At 34.0% G+C, this 20447-nt stretch overlaps 2 protein-coding genes across 2 annotated transcripts in view; both read left to right on the plus strand.

The window, feature by feature from the left end:
* Positions 1-904: 904 nt before the first annotated feature.
* On the plus strand, positions 905-1240 carry LOC112093144. Its single transcript, XM_024171042.1, has one exon. It carries the CDS (start codon positions 905-907, stop codon positions 1238-1240), a length of 336 nt encoding a protein of 111 aa, XP_024026810.1.
* Positions 1241-16324: 15084 nt separating this feature from the next.
* LOC21404312 (casein kinase 1-like protein 10) overlaps positions 16325-20447 on the plus strand; it is a 5983-nt gene continuing 1860 nt past the window's right edge. Inside the window, exons 1-9 of the mRNA XM_010106465.2 lie at positions 16325-16987; positions 17140-17180; positions 17837-17906; positions 18017-18165; positions 18250-18345; positions 18976-19046; positions 19904-19965; positions 20078-20141; positions 20250-20334. Coding sequence (XP_010104767.1) covers positions 16912-16987; positions 17140-17180; positions 17837-17906; positions 18017-18165; positions 18250-18345; positions 18976-19046; positions 19904-19965; positions 20078-20141; positions 20250-20334 — 714 coding nt within the window. The 5' untranslated portion in view covers positions 16325-16911. The remainder of the gene's footprint in view (positions 16988-17139; positions 17181-17836; positions 17907-18016; positions 18166-18249; positions 18346-18975; positions 19047-19903; positions 19966-20077; positions 20142-20249; positions 20335-20447) is intronic.

The raw sequence follows: 20447 nt of genomic DNA on the forward strand, positions 1-20447 counted from the left end.
TTACGGTTATTATTATTGTGCTTGTTGCTTAGCTTAATTGCTTTGTATGATTGCATATAATATGATTTACTATATATGTGATAACATGTCATGTAGAATAGGGAGTGCCGCTCATTAAAATTGTTCATGCATATTTTTAACATAAAACCTTGTTTTCTAAAAGATTGAGTGGGTGAGGGTTTTTTAAGGAAAGTCCCATAGCCTCCATCGTTGGTCTGCAGGTAACACATGGTGATACCGACCCCTAGAAAGGGATTCATTATGTACCGGTGTGGATCTCTAAGAGGATAATTTATTTGAACATATTTTATGGTTGTACACCCCTAGGTGATAATTATAAAATATGGATCAAATAGTTGAAACGATGGTTATACACTCAAGATTAATTTAATTATTAATCTCCCATAGGAGCTCTGTTAATTAAATTAATGGCCAAAGAAAATGATTATCAATATATGTTGGACATAGATTGATCCGGATGGTATATATTGATCGGAGGAAATTCGTGTTTCCAATTAAATTTTGCATGATCTCCCTTAAGAGACTTACAAAATTTTGAATTGGGAATTATCGTTGCAAGGTTGTGATTTTTTCAAGGTTTTGACACACAAACATATTAGTTGCATTATAATATGTTTGATTACTAAATATTTATGCAAGTTTGCTTATACTAGATATATGAATGTTTATTGTAGATCAAAATGTATGCTAGCGCATTATCATTGATACTTAATAAACACACTTTAATTGCTATAATTTTACTGATTAGAAAAGGAACCTAAAGATCGTCCTAACCTTTGAGAAACTAAATTTTGTAATAAATACACCTTGTCCTCCAGAGCCACCTGTTGATGCTCCAAATAAGGTTTTCCTCGCATATCAACGCTGGAAGGACTCTAATGATATGGCTCCTTGTTATATGATGTCGAGCATGTCCATTGTGCTACAAGCACAACATGAAGATTATATAACTGCTCATCAGATTATGGATAATCTTGAGGACATGTTCGGCGGCCAAGCCGTTGAAAAACGTTGGGAAGCCCTAAGTAATCTCATTAATTGCAGACAGAACGATGGGTCTTCTATAAAGGAACATATGCTGAAGGTGATGGGCCATTTGGCTGATGCTCAGACCAATGCGGCCAAAATCGATGTTGAGTCTCAATTGACCATGATCTTTGAGACTTTGTCGAAGGAGTATATTCTGTTTAGGGCAACGTTCAATTTGAACGTTAAATAGAATATAACCCTAACAGAGTTGATGCAAGAACTTCAAAAGTTTGAGCGGATGATCAAAGGGTCAACTATTGTGGATGCCAACTTGGCTGACGCATCTTCCTCCAAACCCTTTCCAGGGAATGGAAAGAAGAAGCAAGGGACCAAGGAGGAGAGTTCTTCATTTTCGCCAAACAAGGGCAAGAATAAGAAGAATAAGAAGAATAAGAATAATAAGAAGAACCCGAACAAGCTCAAATGCTTTCATTGCGGGAAGGTGGGGCTCATGAAGAAGAATTGCAAGGACTACCTAGCCACCAAAGGCAAAGGAGGTGAGTGTGATCTTTTGATTGTGGAAGCATGTATGGTTGAAAAATCCAGTGACAACTGGGTAATAGATTCTAGAGCAACTAATCATGTATGTGTTTCTCTGCAGGGGTTCAAGCAAACAAGAAGTCTTCTAAATGAGAGCTTCACGTTGATGATGGGCGATGGAACTCTAGTGTTGGCTGAAGCAGTGGGAGACGTCCATATTTATTTTGATAGTTATAAGAGTTTATTTTTGCGAGACTGTTTTTATGTTCCTCAATTTAAGAGGGATCTTATTTCTGTTGCTTGTTTATTTAAGGATTCTTATTCAGTTTATTTTAATAATAAAATTGTCACTCGTACAAATAAGTCTTTTATCTGTGATGGATGGATGCAAAATAATCTATATTTTATCAAACATAAGATGGACTCACTGCTAAACACTAAAGTTGTTAATAACTCTAAAAGGCTTAAAACTTCTCACTTTAATGAGACGTATCTTTGGCATTTGTGACTTGGTCACATTAACCTTAATAGGATACAAAGGTCGGTAAAGGATGGACCTTTAAGTTCTTTAAAGGTTAGGTCCTTACCCCAATGTGAGTCTTGTTTGAAGGGCAAAATGACCAAATGAAAATTTGGGTCTAAGGGCAATAGGGCTGAAGAGGTTTTTGAACTTGTGCATAGTGATGTTTGTGGTCCCATAAATATCAAGGCAAGAGGAGGGTATGAGTATTACATCACTTTTATCGACGATTACTCAAGATATGGTTATGTGTACCTGATGCACCACAAAAGTGAAACTTTTGAGAAATTCAGGGAGTTTCGGGCTGAAGTTGAAAAGCAATTGGGTAAACCCATAAAGGCACTTTGATCTGATCGAGGTGGAGAATACCTCTCTAATGAGTTCACTGGATACTTATTAGAGAATGAGATTCTATCCCATTTAACTGTACCTGGCACTCCATAGTAGAATGGTGTAGCTGAGAGAAGAAATAAGACCTTGTTGGACGTGGTACAGTCCATGATGAGTTATTCGACATTGCCTATATCTTTCTGAGGATATGCTTTACAAACTGCATATTATCTTCTGAACAACGTGTCAACAAAGTCAGTTCCTAAAACTCCTCACGAGTTGTGGACAGGCAGGAAGACATCCTTGAACCATATTCGCTTATGGAGATGTCCTGCACATGTCCTGGACAAAGAAGCGAACAAGCTGGAAGCACGTTCAGAAGTGTGCATTTTTGTAGGTTATCCAAGAGGGACGAAAGGGGGTTATTTCTATAAACCTAAGGAAAATAAAGTCGTGGTTTCAATGAATGTAACATTCCTTGAGGAAAGTTACATGAACGACTTTAAGCCTCGTAGCAAAGTGGTGCTTGAGGAAATGTCGAGTGACTTGGTCATCCCGACAGTTCCTTTAGAAACTGATCGAATCAGGGTAGAAAAGGAAACCCAACAACAACCTATGGGGCTTCGGCGTAGTGGGAGGATCAGACATGAACCTAAGAGATTCATGGCCAATGGGGATACCTTTTTGGCAAAATCTTTGGAATATGACAGAGATCCTTATACTTACAAAGAAGCTATGGAGTATGTTGATGCAAAACAATGGACAGAAGCCATGAAAGCTGAGATGAAATCTATAGATTTTAATCAAGTATGGGAACTTGTAGATCTTTCTGATGGGATTAAGCCCATTGGGTGTAAATGGGTTTACAAGAGAAAGAGAAATGCATAAGGAAATTTCAAAACCTATAAGACTAGACTGGTAGCTAAGGGATACACGCAAAAGGAGGGAATCGACTATGAGGAAACCTTTTCACCTGTAGCCATGCTTAAGTCCATCTGCATTCTCTTATCCATTACGGCTACTCTCAACTACGAGATCTGACAAATGGATGTCAAGATGGCGTTCTTGAATGACCATCTTAAGGAAAGTATCTATATGGTACAACCGAAGGCTTTAGGGCTAAGGGTCAAGAGGGGAAAGTTTTCAAGTTGCTAAAATCTATTTATGGATTAAAGCAAGCTTCTCGTTCTTGAAACAAAAGATTTGACCAAGTGGTCAAGACTTTTGGATTCCAACAGAATATGGATGAACCTTGTGTTTATAAGCATATTCAAGATGGGAAAGTGGTTTTTATACTATTATATGTTAATAACATTCTACTCATTGGCAATAATGCAGGGGCTTTGTCATCAGTCAAAGTTTGGCTTACCAAACAATTTGACATGAAGGACTTAGGAGAAGCTAATTATGTTCTGGGCATTCGGATCTTAAGAGATCGAAAGAACAAAATGATAACCCTCTTTCAGGCTTCATACATAGATAAAATTCTCGAAAAGTATGCAATGCAAAATTCCAAGAAGGGTGGGCAACCATCTAGGTCTGGAATTACTCTTTCAAACAATGATTGTCCCAAGACATCTGAAGAAAGAGAAAACGTGGCAAAGGTACCTTATGCTCCGGCGGTTAGGAGCCTCATGTATGCTATGCTTTGCACTCGACCGGACATTTGTCATGCGGTCGGGGTTGTAAGTCGATATTAGTCGAATGTAAGACCTAACCACTGGGTAGTGGTCAAGCATATATTCAAGTAACTTCAAAGACTAGAAATTATATACTGGTATATTCTGGGGAGGATTTGACACCTCTAGGATATACAGATTCATATTTTCAATCATGTTTGGATTCTAGGAAATCAACTTCGGGTTCTGTCTTTACTCTGGGAGGTGGTTTCATCGTTTGGAGGAGTGTCAAGTAAACTTACACTGTTGACTCAATGATGGAAGCCGAATATGTGGTAGCTAATGATGCTTCAAAAGAAGCAATGTGGCTCCGTAAATTTCTGATGGATCTTGAAGTAGTTCCTGGTGTGAATAAGCCATTGAGACTGTACTGTGATAACAGTGCGGCAATAGCTAACACCAAAGAACCAAGATATCAAAAAATGAGTAAGCATATAGACAGGAAGTATCATGTGATAAAGAGCTTTATTGAAGAAGGGCATGTGGAAATATTCAAGATCGTGTCGGAGGACAATATGGTCGACCCATTCACGAAGGCCCTGCCGGCTAAGGCCTTCGAGAAGCATGTCGAGGCTATGGGGATGCGTAGCATGTCACGTTTACTCACTTAATTGCAAATGGGAGATTAATAGCGTTTATGCCCTTAGGAATAAATGTAACGATGTTCTTTGAGACATTTTGACTATTAATATAGATTTATTTATTTCCTATATCCATGTATTGTCCTATTTATGTTCATATTAATGGAATGTATGATAAACAAACTGAAAGTCTGAGACTGTCATTCTAAATCTTTAGGTCATGCATGTAATGAGACGAACATGCGAAAGACAGGAATCTAAAGATGATAGTCTAAATCATATGATCAACAATTGAGGGAATAAAGTTGGCCGCTTTATTCATGTTAAGATTGTTATGTTGTATACTTTCTAATGGAGACGGCTTGTCTTGGTCATCGGAGGTGGGACTCCATGGGTAAAGACATTGATATAGTTTCTAACGGTGAAATTTATATTGGGTCAGACCAAAGTTGAATTGTTTTAATTAATAATTCCATTTGTATAAAACAATTCACTTTTGACGAATTATATGTTGTCATCTTAATCCTAAGATGAATAATGAACCCATATGCTTGACTTATAACCTTTGATGTACCAAAGAGAGACATCCTGACATTATGTAAAGGTACGGTTACCGGTACATTGGGGGTATGACTCATGTATGCGTAGATTCATTATTCATAGATAGTGGAATCCATAGCTCCTATAAAGAGTTAATGATATCCTCTTATGCATTATCTGTGGATTGGAAAATACGAGTGTTCGGCTATTAGACTACTCTGTGTTATCTAATTGTTTACTATTTGTAATGGTACGAATAATGGTTTTCCGATGGTGTGGTAATGGAACAAAAGATAAATGTAATCGCAAAGGTAAAACGAAACTTAACCTCAAGTCGATTATGGATATCCTATGGGGATGATACATTAATATATTAAGTCATGGACGAGAGCTATTCAGAGTTTTGTAAATATGATATATAAATCGAGAGTGCAGCTTTAGGCTTTTAGTGGAGTAGCGCTAGAATTTTATAATCATGAGACGGACTTGTTGGTTTACAAGTAGCGTTGTGATTATATGAGCTTGATTTATATATGTTCATCGGGTGTCTTTGCTAGTTCACATAATTTTCTGTAACGATATGGTGTATTTTCTACATATTGGTAACTTGTGTTATTTCTGTAAAAGAGGTTCAAAGTTAATATGAAATTAGTTATTTAGTTCATGAGTAATTTATTAGGTGGATTAATTGTTAAATTAATTCTAGATAAATTAGTTGAATTATTGTTTTAAGAGTTATTTAATATGAAAAGACTATTATATGACTGTTTTGATCATGCAACTTCTCTATTGGGTTGCTTGAATTAAAACTGAGGCTCTGTGCAAGTTTCCCATGTTGGAAAACTAAGAAAACAATTTTGTTGTGTTCAGACAGGTCGACCGATTCATGAAGGACAGGTCGACTGGTGAGTTATAACGTCTCTGTCACCGGTTGACCGGTTGTAACGTGTAGCGCATGCGGACATGGTGAAACTGACTCTGTAAGCGAGATAAACTTTGGGAAACCTAATTGTTACAAAAATATGACTTCCTAAACACTATAAATAGCCCATTAAGTTACATTATTCATTAGATCACTTGAGAGACTTTTTGGGAGCTATTGGCAAAAGATTCCTAAAAGGAAAAATTGTTTAATTCTCAAGAACGATTTTTTCGTTGGCTCTCAAGTGGTTGGAAGGAGTTCAAGAATACCAAGAGGAGATTGAACGACGTGTGCCCACCCGCACTCCGATCGTGGAAACGAGAATAGCAAAGAAAACCAGTTGGTTGAGGCTTTTCCGGTTGTTGTTTGGAACGTTATGATTTGTCAGACGTGCTGTTTCCTAAATCTCTAAAGGTATGATTTAGATCTTCTGTATTTATGTTATATTGTATCATGAACATGTTCTTGGTTGGCCTTGGCATTGATTTAAATTTTTTAAAATTTCACTGCGCACTCAATGCCGTATTTACTAACAGTGTTTGTATTGTCTAATTGTGTGAGTGACACTCATTTTTGTGGTTTTAAATTTGTCTTGTATCTTAGCCATTTATTAGCACTTTAATGAGTTCTCATTGCCAATAGATTATAAAAATATATAAGATAATATGTCAAGTAGAGAGTTTTATCGACATGTCTTCTTATTGGTACGTAAGGCTTGATTTATGGTCAAAATCATATCAGATTGAAAAAGTATGTAGAACATACTGTTTCTGATACAAATCTTATAGCTAAAAAATAAGCAACTACAAAATCATATCAGATTGAAAAAGTATGTAGAACATACAGTTTCTGATACAAATCTTACGGCTAAAAAATAAGCAACTACTGGTAATTCTTTTTTTAGTCCTACTAAAGAAACTCTAAAAAATATATATATAAAGTAACTTTATAATCTTAACGGAATAATAATTGTGAAATAAGCTATATTAAATATATATTTTTCGTAGGAATTTTTATGGTGCGGTGAGAAAATTATTTAAAATTATATTGTAAATTTAATAATTTATGCATTTTATGTTGAAATTTACAAATTGCGAATATCTGAGTTATATAAGTTATGATAAACTTGTAAATTTTAAAATAAGAATGATAACTTGCATATTTGAACGATATACTTGTGAACTTTAAATTTTAAAGTAGTAAAATTTTTTATAGATTTGTGGACCAATGCGGATGCCATAAAGGGACCATAAGGGCACCATCTTTTTTACTTTTTCATTCTCTTCTACCAAATCTTTAATCCTTAATCTTTAATCTTTTGTTGGTTTTAAAAACATTTTTCTATACGGAAGTGTGTATCTAACGGATCATATATTACAAAAATTTTATAAACCTTTAAGATACTTTATAGATTACATTAATATATGTATGAATAAATTAATCAAATTTATTTATTTACCTAGCGAACGATTATGTCGATACCTTGAGTTCTTTGACCATGCACGTTCCTCGCTCAAAGCTAGTTTAGAATACCCGAATCTCCCTCGTCAATTCTTTGAATCTATGAAGACATGTGTGTGGGCACACCTAAAACAAAACAGGATTAGCAAATAAACACTCAAGTATTCCACGAACACCAATACATGCACAACATGGAATTGGGAAGAAAATTTTTCCTTTCCTTACTCTATAAAACTCGACCACACTATGCTAGGGAGAGCAAAAATTGTGTTCTTTAATTTTTTACAATCTCCTATTTATAGTGTAGTAGTCAGACTCCCAGAAGAAGTCTAAACTTTATCTCCAAGATAAAGCTTGATAATTATCTATCACTTCTAATTGATTTTGGAAACAAAATTCCCTCTCTCCCTTATCCCATCTGGCCGGCCACCACAGGGATATTCCTCCCTATGGTAGGCGCAAAAAATAGAAAGGGAAAAAGGTAAAATTCTCCTTTATTCTATAGTCTAATTTTGACTCAAATTCAAATTTCAATTTAAGTTAAACTTAATTTAATTTGAATTTCATTTGGACACTTATCAAATAAGTTAATTGGATAACTTAAAAAGTGAGCAATTGAATTCCAAAGGGATTCACACTGTGCTGGGCGTGTACACCATGTGGACACCTCCATATATGTATTCTAAAATTCAAATTTAAATAATCACATTATTTTTAATTTATAATTAATTCTCAATTAATTATTCTTGAGCGTTCTATTTAGAATTTCATAATTCTAAAATTTCTATTTTACCCTTAGTGTCTTGTAGGATTACAAGGACGACGTGAGGACTTATAGACCTATAAGCTCCAATAAAATTAATAATTAATTAAAACTCTTTAATTAATTAATCAATTCTATTAATTCTAAAATTTACTCCACTATAAACTTGGAATATCAGTCTCACAATTATAAATATAATTTACTTCTAAACTGTGAAGTGTCCATTTGATATAATCATTACATATAGATTAATCCTCCATAAATAATTCACAATTAGAGCTAGGTGAAATCCGTTAACCTCTCTAATTACATCTTTATCCTTTAGTACTATTGATTCTCTAATGGACAGTAATTTATAAAATAAATTCATGAATAAGAGCTCTTACTAGTCCAAGTCGCCAAAACAATCCTCAAGAGAATTATTATTGTGCTTCTTTTCCAAGAAATAATGGATTCCATCTTCTGTATTAACATTCACGGTTACTCACTTCATCATGTCTCTAAAATACAAGAAATAGGATTCAACATCTCAGAATTTGTATCGAGTAAATCAAAAGATACAAATCCATAAATAGACGTCTACTAATAACTCAGGATTAAGATCAGTCTATATATGACCATCGATAGACTCAATTAGAATTTTTATGTTTAACGGAAATTATCAGAAATTCATATTGTGTATGTGTCCTGATTCCACATAATCTCATTATGCATAATACACTCATTCAATATCTCACCATATTAATAGTGCGGATAACACCATTCCATTATAAATGGGAATGACATGTATTAGTAATGTTTTAATTAAAGATTTTGAACTTTAATTAAAATTCATTACGAACATCATTTTGATTATTATCCTTAAATATTATCCTCTCGCATATAACACTTCTATACAATATTTAAGATCACATAAATAATCACGAAATTTTCAGTGATATTAATAAAATATTCAATAATATATGGACATAAAATGATGAATAAATTCTTTTATTTAATTAACAATAAATATCATATTACATCTCATGCTTTTAGGACACTATTCCCAACATCCTTAACATACATAAAAGAGCTAAAAAGTTTTTCCGTTCTTTTGACAAGTGGCATTTTAACACATGGGCCTAATCTTTTTGTTTTGTTTTTATTTATTTTTCCCTATTTGTTATTTATTTTTCCTTGAAGTTCTTATACAACTTAATTTTGTTTAAGATGTGTTTCTTTGAAATACTTTTTTTTTCTTGATTTGCACTTACTAAAATAATTTATTTAAATGTATCCCTATTCTTTTCCTTCTAATTGTTAAAGGTTGTTTTGTAGTTTAATCCCTTTTACATAAATGAGCCAAAAGGTTTTTCCTTTCTTTTGACATGTAGTATTATAAAAAGCTTCTCTTTTTTAACATATGGGCATTATCTTTTTGTTTTGTTTTTATTTATTTTTTCCTATTTGTTCTTTTTCTTTCCCTAAAGTGCCCATACAGTTTAATTTTGTTTACGATTTGTTTCTTTAAAATACTTTGAAATACGTATTATTTTTGTTAAAAATCTTAACATAAGGTGTTTTTTTGTTTGTTTTTGCATTTTACACGACATTTTCTGCCAAAAATTAGTTGAGGGGGAAATTTTGTAAGAGTTGTTGAAGTTCGGTGGGAAAAAAAGCTAAAATTAATCGGGGGCAAAATTTTGTGACAAGGCCTATTGTTCGGGAAAAACATATAATTTTTCCTTTTTTTCTCAGTGGTACTCTCGATTTACCTCATAAATAAAACTAGTATGATTTTTCTTTGTTAAGTATTTACTCTCACATATGAGTCTACTCAATTTTTTTTTTCCAAATGCTGTCCTCATAAAATATTTTTTTCCTAATTGTTTTACTGATATCATATGTTCTCAAATGCGTCGCTACCTCAATATAATTTTCTTATAACCCTCTTAAATACTATTTTTTTGTACTTCTTAAATAATTTACTCCCTAATTTGCTCCATTATAAACTTTGTTTTCCTTTTAACTATCCTCTCTTTAAATTTTTTATTTTTTATTTTTACCAAATTAAATTCTTAAAAGAGTACTAAGTCAATAAAAAATTGTTTAAAGAAACTTTAAGTCTTTATATCTAAAAAATATAACACGTTGAATACACACGCACAACGCTTGATCTGAACTAGTAATATAAAAAATCTCTTCCTTTCTTTTTATTTTTTTTCTCATTTTCTCATTTTAATTTTTTTCTTTATATTTTTATCTCTTACCAAATACACCGTAAAGCTTAAATTATCTCATTTTCAATTTTGTGATTTTGGAATGGTTTATTGACCAACCTCATTATTATCATCCTAATCCTTTTTAAAAGGAAGAGAGAGAAAAAGGGGCTAGTTTATTGCAATATGTCCGCTCTAAATAAACTTATCATCATTTAACTAAAGTGAGATAAGCAACTCCTTGATAGTAACTATAATTTTCTCCTTCTAATTTCAGAAATTTGGTGTCATTTGTCCATCTTGGGACACAAAATGCACTGTTTGCATTTTACATTTCTAGTACTATCGTTTTAGAATAAGTCAGACCCTTCGGAAACAAACATAATTAAAAGAAAAGTACTTGATTTATTATAATTTTGTGTAAATCTATTGTTTATGTCATTTTTAATAATCAAATGCCATGTAGCCTTTTGTTTTATTCTTATTAATTGAATGACAATTATTTCATTTTTAGAAAATTAGCTTAAATAGTTTTTTTTTTCTCAAGTTAAGTGGCATTTCTAGCCTTTTTTTTTCCATATATTAAGTTGTTTCTATAAGATGTTATTGCAAATTATGCTTGTATTGCAAATTAGTAATCGTGTTAATGACTAAATGAATAGTATAATATGGTTAAATGCTTAGTTTAACAGTAAATCTATACTCAACTACAATATTGAGGTCTAGAATTTAAAATTCTCCATTCCAAATTCCAAAAAGAAAAATGATATTAGTTATCTTTAGTTTTTTTTTTTTTTTTTTTTTTTTTTTTTTTTTTTTTTAAAATTTTTTTGTTCATTAGTATTTCAAGTAATAGTCTCATTACTATTTCATCTTAGACATAGATGAATGTTTTAACTTAAATTACGTAGCTAACTACCTTATTTTAAGAAATATTGTTTGATGTGGAATGTGAGTTGATTTTTGCTAATTCAAAATTATTTAATAAATAATGTTGGTTTTAATTATTTTCTTATGTCATTGTCATACTAATAATTATCACACGTTATAATTGTGATTACCAAAAGTCATTAGTATACATACTAATGACTTGGGGTAACATCTAAGACTGACTGTTTGGTATATTAGCACCCGAAGTTTGTGTGGGCAAGAATTTCGAAGCAGGTGCAGATTTGATCCCGCCTTAGATATAAAATTATTTGATACATAGAATAATGTGACATGACCAAAACTGTGACGACCTTTATTTTTTGTCATCATTACTACGTTCATACTTAACTCATTTACTAACTTCTATTACTTTTGAACTATGAACAACTAAATTTTAGACTACATTTTTTTTTCTACGCGGACATAAATTTAAATTATTATTTATATATCATTCTCATTCATATGGAGTTTGCATAATAGTATCATGAGTACATGAATAGGATGGATGAATGTTTTTCCCCTCATATAGCGGAATGTTTTGCAACAAGAGAGCGTGTAGTGCCGGCTGAGCGTCTTGGCTTTCACAAGTGGATCCTTGATCAAATACTGTTTGTCATTCAGGGCCCTCTAGGTCGCGGTCCTGAATCAAATATCATTGTAGATATTTAAAATTGTGTCTCTAGAGCATAAAGTAATATTGTTTGTCATATTTTTCGTAATGGGAATAGAGTGGCCCACTTTCTAGCTAATTATGTTTTCGGTTGTCTACAAATCTCTTTTTTGTTGATGTTTTCTCGAAGGCTATGGGATCTTATGTTTTGTATCATCTTTTCAAGTTAATTTAAAGTTTCTAGTTTTCTCCTAAAAAAATATTAACCCAATTTTCTGGTTTCCTTTTTTATGTCATGTACTCTATGCAATGCTGAAACTTTGGACGGGCCGCCCGCGACCGCCGAAAAGTCTGAATTTTTGGCCGATTACCGAACCCGAACTGCCCAAAAATTTAGGCTGCCCTGCCCGACCCGACCTGAATTTCACCTTGGACAGGTTTCGGGCAGGAGTTGGCTGCCCGTGCCCGTCGGGCTGGCCGATGCCCGACCGGCTGCCCAAATTTTCAAATATTTTTTATTATATATTTTTATATTGTATAATGTGTGTATATATATATTACAATTTGAAATTTGAAATGAACACACGAACTATATAAAAAAGATTATTTCTTTATTGATTTTTAAATTTATAATTCATGGTTGCCTCGTGAAAAACCTTACCAAGAAAAACCCAATTGGGATAAAAACTTGATAAGGAAAAAAGAGTCCAATCATTGTGGGATGAATTACAAATTTGACGAACTTACAAAGTCTATACAAGATTACAATAACACTATACAAATTAGAAATTACAAAGTAAATAAATATTTACAAATTACAATAATAAAATTTAATTTGAAGCAGAATAATTGTCTTGAAAATTAAAAGTTAATATATTAAACTCGTCGATCCATTCTTGGCTTGCCGGTGAGATTGTATCGTGTAAGCGTTAATCGGAGCGATTCCAATCCTTGATGCACACCAAAGCTTCAACTATATCCTGTTGTAATGTGTTTCTCCGTTATTCAAGTATTCGGCCAGTTGTACTGAATGCTTGTTCGGCTGTAACAGTGGAGACCGGGATTGAAAAAATATCCATTGCCAGTCGTGTTAGGATCGGCCAAGTTAATGTTCGTACCCTCCACCACTAAACCAAATCAAACATTTTACTATTGTTTACAACTAAGCCCTTACTCAGGTACACCATTAACTCGTTGAATCTGCCGCTGTTACCGCCACCTCTTGATGAAGATCCATTCTCAGATTCTTCTTGACCTTGAGTCGTCGTCTTCTTCTTCTTCTTAGACAACCTGAAAACATTCAAGAATGAATGCGGATTGCCGTCTCGTTATTGCGGTTGTTCAACACGAGGTGTGTTTCTAAACCTACTTTCGTAAGAGATATAGAGAGAAAATATGTTTTCCTTTATAATAGAAAATTGGTCAGTAGTGTCGATAGCTAAAAATTCACCGAAGTTATCTAATTCACTTTCTAAACCTTCTAATTTTAATCTAGGGTCGAAAATAACACTGAAACCATACAATATGGGTAATTTAGACCAATATTTCTTAAACTTCTTTTCCATAGAGGCAATAGAAACTCCTAAAACCTCGTGTGACCTAAATTCACTAAATAAAATAGACATTCTTAAAAGTTCTCCTAACGCTAATGGTGACGTTAGGTAATAAGTTTCACTAAGCTTTAAGGTACATTCGTGAAATCTACCTAAAAAGTTATACAGGAGTTCGGCAACTTGCCAATCAGTTTCATCTATAAATCCTGGTCCTAATTTTGCACTAACATAATTTGTTATAGCATCTTTATAGGGGATGCATTGTTCAAGCATTATATAAGTGGAGTTCCATCTTATTGGCATATCTAAGGCTAATGCTCTAGGATTTTGATTACATGCTTGTAGAAATCTAAATCAATCTTCTATTCTTTGATTACTACCTTGAATCCAAGCAATGTTATCTCTAATTCTTTTAATATGACATGACATTGATTTTAAACCGGATTTTACTATTAAATTAATTATATGACATGCACAACGTTGGTGAAATATATCATTATTACGAATAAACTTAAATCATTTTCAAAAAGTTCTATTGCTTTAGTATTTGCAGTTGCATTATCTAATGTTATGGCCATTATTCTATCTCTTAAACTATATTCATCAATGACAGATAAAATTGTGTTATATATTAAATTGGCAGTATGTGATCCTATGACACATTTAAAACCTAAGATTCTCTTATCCAAATTAAAACCTTTTACATAATGTCCGGTTACAGCTAAATAATCCTTGTTGGCAACGGCGGACTAAATATCCGCCGTTAACGTAACACAACCACTAGTAGAGTATAGAAGGTTGATTAATGCTTCCTTTTATTGTTTATATAATTTTAATGCATCTTTCCTAAGAGTAGTTCTAGAAAAAAATTGTGCATTAGGATTATGTACAATTTTAATATAATGCTGCCAATTTCTTTGTTCAGTAAAACTTAGTGGTTGATCTAATGTGGCTATTAATCGTATCATTTCCATACGATCAACTTGCGGATTGTATTTCCACGTGCTTAGACTGCCGGTTTGGCAGTCAAACGATAATTGCGTTTGGCAGAGATCAGCTCCGCCTCCTTGCTTTTGAAAACACTTTTCAGAGTGTCTTCTTAAGTGTATAGTGCCGTGAATAGTGTTACCTTGTAATTTCTCACCACAATATTTACATTGAGCTATGTATTTAATGTTACGTTATTGTCGACCTCATCGAATGTGTTGAAGTGCTCCCAAACTGCTGAGGTGCGCTTGCATTTCTTCTTAGAACTTGCAACACTTGCACTATCACTACCGCTTGCCTCTCCTCCACGCCCACCAGTGCCACCACCATTACGTCCTTGACCTCTTGTATGTCCACCAGGGGTCGGATTTACAGTTTCCTCAGCAACTCTTTCCGTAGTTTGTGCTGCGTTTGAAAAATATTAGAAAATTGCCCTTCTTTGATGTTGAATTGGGCATTAATGGGAATATCATCACCATAACTAGAAGACGCCATTATGAAAAATAAGAGAGATTGAGAGCACTTTGAGAGAGATTAAGAGAAATTTAAGCGAGATTAAGAGAGATTTGAGAGAGATTAAGAGAGATTAAGAGAAATTGAGAGAGAATGAGAGTTTTTGGGTGAGGAAAATGGTTGGGGGGAGGGAGGTATTTATAGGAAAATTTTTGGCTTAAAAAATTTTTTTTTCCCCCAAAACTTCAGGTCCAACAGCTAGTAAATTTTTCGGGTAGTCGGGTCGGGTCGGGTCAGGTCGGGCGGGAATCGGGCAACGGTCTAAATTATAGCCGTTGGGATTTGAATTTTTGGGCAAAATTCGGGCGGTGGTCGAGTTCGGGCAAAAAGATCCGTTGGGTTCAAAATTCGGGCAGAATTCGGGTTAACAGTCAAAAAAATTCGGGCACATTCGGGTTATGCCGGAAAATTTAAAAAAAACTCCGGCGGATGGTGAGGACGACTTCTCCACGGCGGTGGACAGCCGGGGAATGAATTTCTTCGGGCTGCCCGAGCCAGTGCCTTACTAATAACCTCGTACGAGCGGCGAATGACACCTGCCTGCCGTGCTCAAAAATTTTCGGGCACCGGGCATGCCCGCCGCCCGAACTTGCACCACACACCTATTGTTGTTTACATGAAACACATATTTTATGCTTTGCATTGCATTTTTTTCCTCTTCTTTTCACATCTCATCTCATTAAGAAAGTGATCTTTGGCCAAATAGGAAAAAGAGATAGATTTTCTTTCCCTTTCCCATTTCTGCCTGAAAATAATAAAAATAATTATTGATAAAAGAAGATAAATTCCTTTTTGTCCCTTTTCTTTTTCGGTGAAAGAGACCCATTAGAGAAAACTTGAAGCAGAAATCCCATTTTTTTGTTTCTTAGCCACAAAGACAATTCCTTTTTCTCTTTTTCCACTTTTATTTTATTTTATTTTTTACAATTTTAACCCCCACGCCCACATTTTTTTTTAATAGTTACCCCCACGCCCACATTAACACACCAAAAAAGCTACTCTCAGTTCCCACGTGCCACTCCTAACACGTGCCGAATTACTATTAAAGTAAAGCTCAAGTCACGGATAGCTGAAGGATAGTTGTACTGTACACTTCCTAAAGTCCTATATTTATTTATATTTTTATTTCGTTTTTTTTTCCTCTTTAATTTTATTTTTTTAAATTAAAAAAAAAAACCAATAATATCAACCAGCTTTTCTTCACAATCATCCACTTTCTCATCCATTTTCCTTCTCCCTTCCCTTCTCTCTCCATTTTTTTTCTCTCATCCCAATTTTCCCCTTCTCTTCTCATTTCTCAGAAATTTTCCGGGAAAATTTATCATCTCTCTTCCCTTTCTCTCTCCGAGGAAACCTCAATCTCTGTCCTTAACCCAGATCCGAAGATCTCCGAGGAATCGCCGGCGATAGGCTGTAGTTTGCCTATCTTCGCAATTTTTATCTCTCCCGAAAGTGCCTTTTTTGGTCTCAAGAATCGTTGTTCTTGCTTCGATTATTAATCTGTATTTTTTTATTATATACGGAAATATATGTATTTCTTTTTTGTTTAGCTTGATTCGGAGAATAGAGGGTTTAGATCATTCCGTCTGTGTGGAAATTTGATGGATCCTGAGATTGTGTTGCGAACTCGAATCTTAGCGGAAGAATAGGAAGTATAATGAGCGATGAGCTTTTGATTAGTAGGAAACATAATTTCGATTACAGAATAGTTTAGACTAGATTAGGTTGTGTTTCAACTTCAGAAGGTGAATTTAGGGTGAGTTTTGTATATATTGATTTGGGGATTTTGGCATCATGGATCATGTTATTGGCGGCAAGTTTAAGCTGGGAAGGAAGATCGGAAGTGGATCTTTTGGAGAGCTTTATTTGGGTATGCAACTAATGTGACTTTATTTTTCGCGTTTGTTAACAGTCATGTTTTTCCATGGTTTGCACCTAGGAAGTTTTGCACTTTTTTCTGGAATTTTTGGCTTTCTTTTTGTGGTTTTTGATTATGGTGTTTCGGTTTGATTTGTTCTGCAGGAATTAATGTACAAAGTGGAGAAGAGGTGGCTGTCAAGCTGGTAAGTGGATGCCTCATTTTTGTTGTTGTTCTCTAATTTGTTCTGAGAAGTCTCATTAGTTGTTGGATTGTATTATATATTGATTCTTGATGTAGAAAGTCTCTGTTTTTGTTTGTATTAGTGAAATGGATGGATTAGTTATCGTGAAATCCGTAAGTCATCTGTTTTGGTCGGTATTTGTATGGATCTTATACAGTATGTTGGGTTTCTTTAACATTGGAATTTTTTTGGTTAGCTTTAAAGTTTCAAATAATTGGGATAGAATTTTACCGAGTAATGTATTTTAGACGTAAATACTTGGCGAGCAAATATGCAATTTGGTGCCTTAACATATTTGTGGTGGGATTTATGATACTGTTGAAGGATTGAATTTTTTAACATCAGGCTTAAAAGTATTTTGTTCCACTAGTTTCTACATAATATTCATTTGTATATCTTAATATTATTTTTAATTAATTTTTCAATGTAAGGTTAGTCTGAGATCGGAGATGAATACATTAGTTGATACGAAGTTTGCCTGCCCTATTTTTTGATTGTTATGTCAATGTTTTACTTGGTTATTTTGAGAAGTTAACTGCATCTTGTGTGCAGTAGCTATTATTTAAGGTTTAGCATATGTTCATCTGTGTATTCTTTCTGCGTTTTCTTGTTCCCAGGAATCAGTGAAGACAAAACATCCCCAGCTGCACTATGAGTCAAAGCTGTACATGCTTCTTCAAGGAGGAAGTGGGTTTTCTTAATTGTAGTTAATCTTTCTGTTCTGTCGTAAAAGTGATTATTTTGCCTTTGAAAACAAAGTCTATTTTGTATTTATTTGCTATGTTAATTATATATAGCGGGCATTCCCCATCTCAAATGGTTTGGAGTAGAGGGTGAATACAATGTGATGGTTATTGATCTTCTTGGGCCAAGCCTTGAAGACCTTTTTAACTATTGCAATCGGAAGTTCTCTTTGAAGACAGTGTTGATGCTTGCAGATCAATTAGTAAGTTGGCTACTGCTCTCGAAAAGGTTTCATATGCTCTAAGATTGGCTGCCATTCTCATATTCTGACCATTATTTTATGTAGATAAACAGGGTTGAGTACATGCACTCACGGGGTTTTCTTCATCGTGATATAAAGCCCGACAACTTTTTAATGGGTCTGGGGCGTAAAGCTAATCAGGTATGGTATTTTTAAGCTGTTTTGTCTTGCAGCATGCTTTCCATTTATTTGGTTATTGCGCTTGCGCCCATACTTCATGAAATTCAGTTGCCAACTTGCCCCCCCTCCTTCCCTTGTGTAGTAATAAAGTTAGAAGCCCTCCATTTTGTCTGAAGATCTTTAAATTGTCTCATGAAGTAAATGATGTTGGGAAATGAGAGTTTAAAGAGATACTAAAGTTTGTTTATTAATGTATTTTCTATTGTGCTTGAATACAATAAGCCAACTCAAAGCTTTTGGAAAAAGAATACTAAACTGAGGTTGGATCTTTCTATTCTGTCCAGAATAAGGAAATGCTGCCAAAAAAGTTAATCTTACTTTTATCTTCATTGAGAAAAGAAATGATAGTACCTTAGCTGAACGTTACACTGTAGAAAAACTAGGATAATTAAGAACATGAGCTTTGTGATGTCATGGATTTAACAGGGAGAAATACAGTTGTTACCTGTAATAATTTAATCATCCATTGTCATAGTAGCCCTGTCCTGGTGCCAAATTCACTAAAAATCGAGTTACTCTTGGATAATCATTAGAAGATTAATGATACAATTGCTGCTGTAGCAACCTAACACGTTTTTATCTTTGCTGCAGGTATATATAATTGACTATGGTCTTGCGAAAAAGTATAGGGATCTTCAGACACACAAGCACATACCATACAGGTATCGGATGTAAAACTTTGCTAATGTATTATGTTGTTTTGCAACTTCCCAACTCAAGCCCTTTTTTTTTAACACACCCTAAGTTAAACTGCAGATATTTACTTTCTGCTAATTGGTGGTCATTACTTATATGAAGATCTTTTTAGAAAATTATCATTACATAAATTTTTATTCTATTTATAATAATAATAATTTTTTTCTTGGGTTTGGGGTTGTGTTTCTGGCCAGCTCCTCGTTCTGGATTGCTACATATTTTTGCATTTTGGTTATATGTTTTAAGTCAGAAGAAAAGAAAGTGGAAATGTTTGTATTAAGTCGGATTTGCCATTAGATTTGTGGCATGAAGGGTCCGTTGCATTGTCTCTCAGTACCTGTGGAGCCCTGGACTTTTATTTATTAAAAAAAAGAAAGCAAATCTGGCAAAAGTAGGAAGGGAGCTATGGTGTCATTTTATTCTCTCCTTGATGATTCCACGTGATGAAAATTTCCTGGTTAAGTTGTACTTTATTTGCTAAACGTTTGATTTTTTAGGTGACAATACCATACTATGTGGACTGAAGTCTTTGATTCACATTCCGCTCTGATTTAGCTATTGATTTTTTTCACAAGTTTTGCAACATTTTGCTGAAATGTCAATGATCCTTCACTTATTTTTTTCAGTGTTTCGGCAAATGTAAATGGATTCATTATTATATATCTTGCCATGTTCCACGAACTTGGACCCAATCATTGGGTGATGAAATGTTACCCACCTCCAGCACACACACAAACAACAAACTTGACCTTACATTGGAAAGTCCACTGCTCAAATTGTACACTTTTGCTGCCCCTAATGTAAATTATGGTGTTTGTTTCAGAGAAAACAAGAATCTTACTGGGACAGCTCGCTATGCAAGTGTTAATACTCACCTCGGAGTTGGTGAGCCAACTTATTGCTGATTTCAAATACAAATTAAATTATGCTCTTTCTATTTCCTATTTGATTTGTCAAGCTTCATATTTATTTGATTGTGATTTAAATTTGTATGCAGAGCAAAGCAGAAGAGATGACCTGGAGTCTCTTGGTTATGTGCTTATGTACTTTTTGCGTGGAAGGTTGGATACAAATCTTAAATGCTTGGATTTCCATCTTTTTTCCCCCTTTTTTTTTTGTCACATTGCTTAAAATTCATATTATTAATTCATTTGATTTTCTGTTATCAGCCTTCCCTGGCAGGGCTTGAAAGCAGGTACGAAAAAACAGAAATATGACAAGATCAGTGAAAAGAAGATGCTTACTCCCATAGAGGTATTATCACTTGCTCCCTTCATGCAGCTAATGCGTTTTACAAAAATTGGATTTTTATCCTGAAATATGTTTTGAGCTGGTCACAAAATGGTCAGTGCTTAGTTCAATTTGGG

Source organism: Morus notabilis, unplaced genomic scaffold (genome assembly GCF_000414095.1).
Source record: "Morus notabilis unplaced genomic scaffold, ASM41409v2 Scaffold93, whole genome shotgun sequence".
NCBI classification, from domain to species: Eukaryota; Viridiplantae; Streptophyta; class Magnoliopsida; order Rosales; family Moraceae; genus Morus; species Morus notabilis.